The sequence below is a fragment of the Poecilia formosa genome, unplaced genomic scaffold, assembly GCF_000485575.1.
Source record: "Poecilia formosa unplaced genomic scaffold, Poecilia_formosa-5.1.2 Scaffold266, whole genome shotgun sequence".
Taxonomy (NCBI): Eukaryota; Metazoa; Chordata; class Actinopteri; order Cyprinodontiformes; family Poeciliidae; genus Poecilia; species Poecilia formosa.
The window spans coordinates 271,346-274,233 of record NW_006800205.1 but is presented as its reverse complement, the minus strand read 5'-3'; the positions used below and the strand labels follow the sequence as shown (position 1 = coordinate 274,233).

At 39.4% G+C, this 2,888-nt stretch overlaps 1 protein-coding gene across 1 annotated transcript in view; it reads left to right on the top strand.

The window, feature by feature from the left end:
• Window positions 1-2,474, top strand: part of LOC103150935 (protein NLRC3-like) — a 50,544-nt gene extending 48,070 nt beyond the window's left edge. The window contains exon 7 of the mRNA XM_016681038.1: window positions 2,243-2,474. Within this exon, the coding sequence (XP_016536524.1) occupies window positions 2,243-2,459 (217 nt within the window). The 3' untranslated portion in view covers window positions 2,460-2,474. The remainder of the gene's footprint in view (window positions 1-2,242) is intronic.
• Window positions 2,475-2,888: the final 414 nt, after the last annotated feature.

The following is a 2,888-nucleotide window of genomic DNA, read 5'->3' as shown; positions in this document are numbered from 1 at the left end:
AAGGAGAGAATCTGAGCGTTTCAACCAGCAAACACTGAACACACATGATCTTCTGGAGTGTGTCTATGTCTGTCTTTTGGACGTCTGTCCAGCCAGCAGTCGTCTTCAACATTGGGTCCAACTGACCCAGACTGGGACCTTCTAGAGCAGGCTGTTCAACTGGTGGCACTCAAACCACTTCTGGTTCATTAGAACAACATAAAATATTTGAAAAAATATCAGTGTGACAGAACTTAATTACTAATTATTACTAAATGATTTTTAAATAAACTATTTTCTGTACTTTTTATTGAAATTTTATTTTAAATTAGAATCCAATGAAAACCAACAATGACAACAGAATAACTTCTAAATCTGAAATAAAAAACTTAATTTCATTCAGAGAGCCCACCTACTCATGCAGATGATCTGTGTTGAGCAGGTCAGTTGTGTCGACCAATCATCATGTATTCCTGATATCCAAAAACTCTGCACCATAGACAATTTATTTCTACTGTCGCATTCTTGTGTCAGATATTCTAAAACCATTTTAGGGAATAAATACAATTTCTTTTTCTAAGATTTTCAAAGTCTTTGTTGACCATCATAGCCAAGGTTGAACCCCAGCATTACATCAAGTGGTTAGGGCCTGCGGGGCCTTAGCACTATCAGAATCCCTAACTTATATCTACAACCTAAACTGTAATTCTTTTTCAATTAATGTTATTAAATTACTTCCAAAAGTCTATGCTCTTTTCTTATATCTCTCTTGGATTCCTGTACATGTCTGTATGGATTAATTGTCCAATTGGATTTCAGTATCTACATGTTGCCAGGGTCAGAATAATCTGCACCAGGGCCTTATAAGACTAGCTGGCATTTGGCTGTACATGAACACATTACAGTAATATTATATTCACAAAATATAAACAATAATATGTTCATTTTACTCTTCTTGTTTGCCTGCGCCTGTGCCCACCTGTTTCAGTCCGCAGTAAAAGAATGTTTTTGCGGGACCTCTGGAATCCTATCTGCCATTTTTAAGAGGGTTACGTGTCCCTGGCAGATAGTCGCTGGAATGTGCCTGTAAAATTATTTCGAGATGCAGGTGGATGTGACCCTTATATTTGGGCTGAAGTGCTACCTCTATCCAAGGATTCTGAGTTGGGCAATTGTGTTCCTGTGTGCAATATCAGTTTAAATATTATACATGTTCCCCGTCACAGACTATGTCTGGAGTGTGAACTATTCTGGGGGGAGGTTGCCTATTAAGAGTGTTTTGGTGATTTTAGGTAACGACAGAAAGCTTTCTGCTGTCAGAAAGCTTTATGCGCTGGTGAACAGTTGTGATGAGCACGAGGTTACTGGTACATTCATGGCTAGTCTTAAGACACGCTCTCAGTCTGTGCCTGTCAGAGAGACAGGAGACTGACAAACAGGACATTTGTTCTTGCCTCTCAGTGATGGTCCTTTATTTCTATCCCACATTATACTGATGGCTGAACAGAGTGTTGATTCCTCTCTGGGAGTGCTGGTTTTGCTCTTGCGCCCAGGTGACTTGTCAGGCAGCTCATACGGTTACCTTCTTAAATGTACACTGTGAGACAATGAGTGCCACATTTTGAGTTTGCTAAGGGTGCTGTCCTTTGTTTTGTTCTTTTGGGGTTTTTTTTTTGTTTGTTTGTTTTTTTGAAAGTCCTATTTCTTGGATGACTCGTACATCAAGGAATAGGTCAAGTTTCCAGTGTGATTTTGTGCTCTCATATACTCGGCCGTTTTGCTTGACCTCAGATCTGGTCTTGCTCTTCCACTCTTTGCCACTTCACCTAACGCTTAATTGCTTCGAAGGTGGACCAGTTTCTGGGAGCAAGAAGTTGATACAGAAATGATGTTGGGCTGATGAATGCATTACCTCTTCAAATCTGTTTGGTATTGTCAATATTTGACAAAACTACATGTATATATTTTTGTAAGTATTTTTGGGAGAAAAAAAAACATGTCTAAATGTTTGCTCAAACTTCCCAAAGGGCGAAGCCCGCACTTTACATAAAGGGATCCACCCCTTATAATTACTGTTCTTTGTTCCGAGGCACACTGGAACAAAGACTCTTTAAACCAGTTTGATTGGATCAGATGTTAGACATCATGCTTCTGAGACTTTTACATTCAGGGAAATTAATTTTCTACATTATTTATTTGTTCTTATTTCAGTTTTAACCTGCATTCTGCTGGCTTCAGCTCACATATTTTATTCCTAATTCAGATTTTGGGGCTGCAGTTTGTCAGAGACCAACTGGGCTTCTCTACTCTCAGCTCTGAAGTCCAACCCGACCCATCTGACAGGACTGGAACTGAGCTACAGCAACCTGGGAGATTCTGGAGTGAAGGAGCTCTGTGGTTTTCTACAGACTCAAGGCTGCAGATTAGAGACTCTGAGGTCTCTAATTATTATTATATCAATATTATTGATATTTCTGTGAATAATTATATATAACTGACCAGAAAATCAAAGTTCTTATCTTCTGTTCTAATTAATATTTTCTGAATTTGTTCCTGGATCCAGAGTTTAATTTAGTCCCTCTGTGTAACTGAGTTGGACCTGCTGACCTGAGGTCAGAACAGGACAGCATTCGGACCCCCAGTGTGTAGAAATCCCCCTCATGTCAAGCAGGTCAAAGGTCATTCAACCCAGTCTAGAAAAGTGAATTCCTGGAATCTGACAGGAACAAATCAATAATCAATGATTGATGTTTCAACACTTTGATCAGAACCTGGAATGATTTTACTGACTAAAATCCTCCAACACAACATGACCCAGTACCAGGTTCTGGTTCTGGTTCTGGTTCTGGAGTCAGCAGGTCTTTATTGAAGCAGCAGCTTGTTGGCTTTAATATTCATGAGAATCTTTA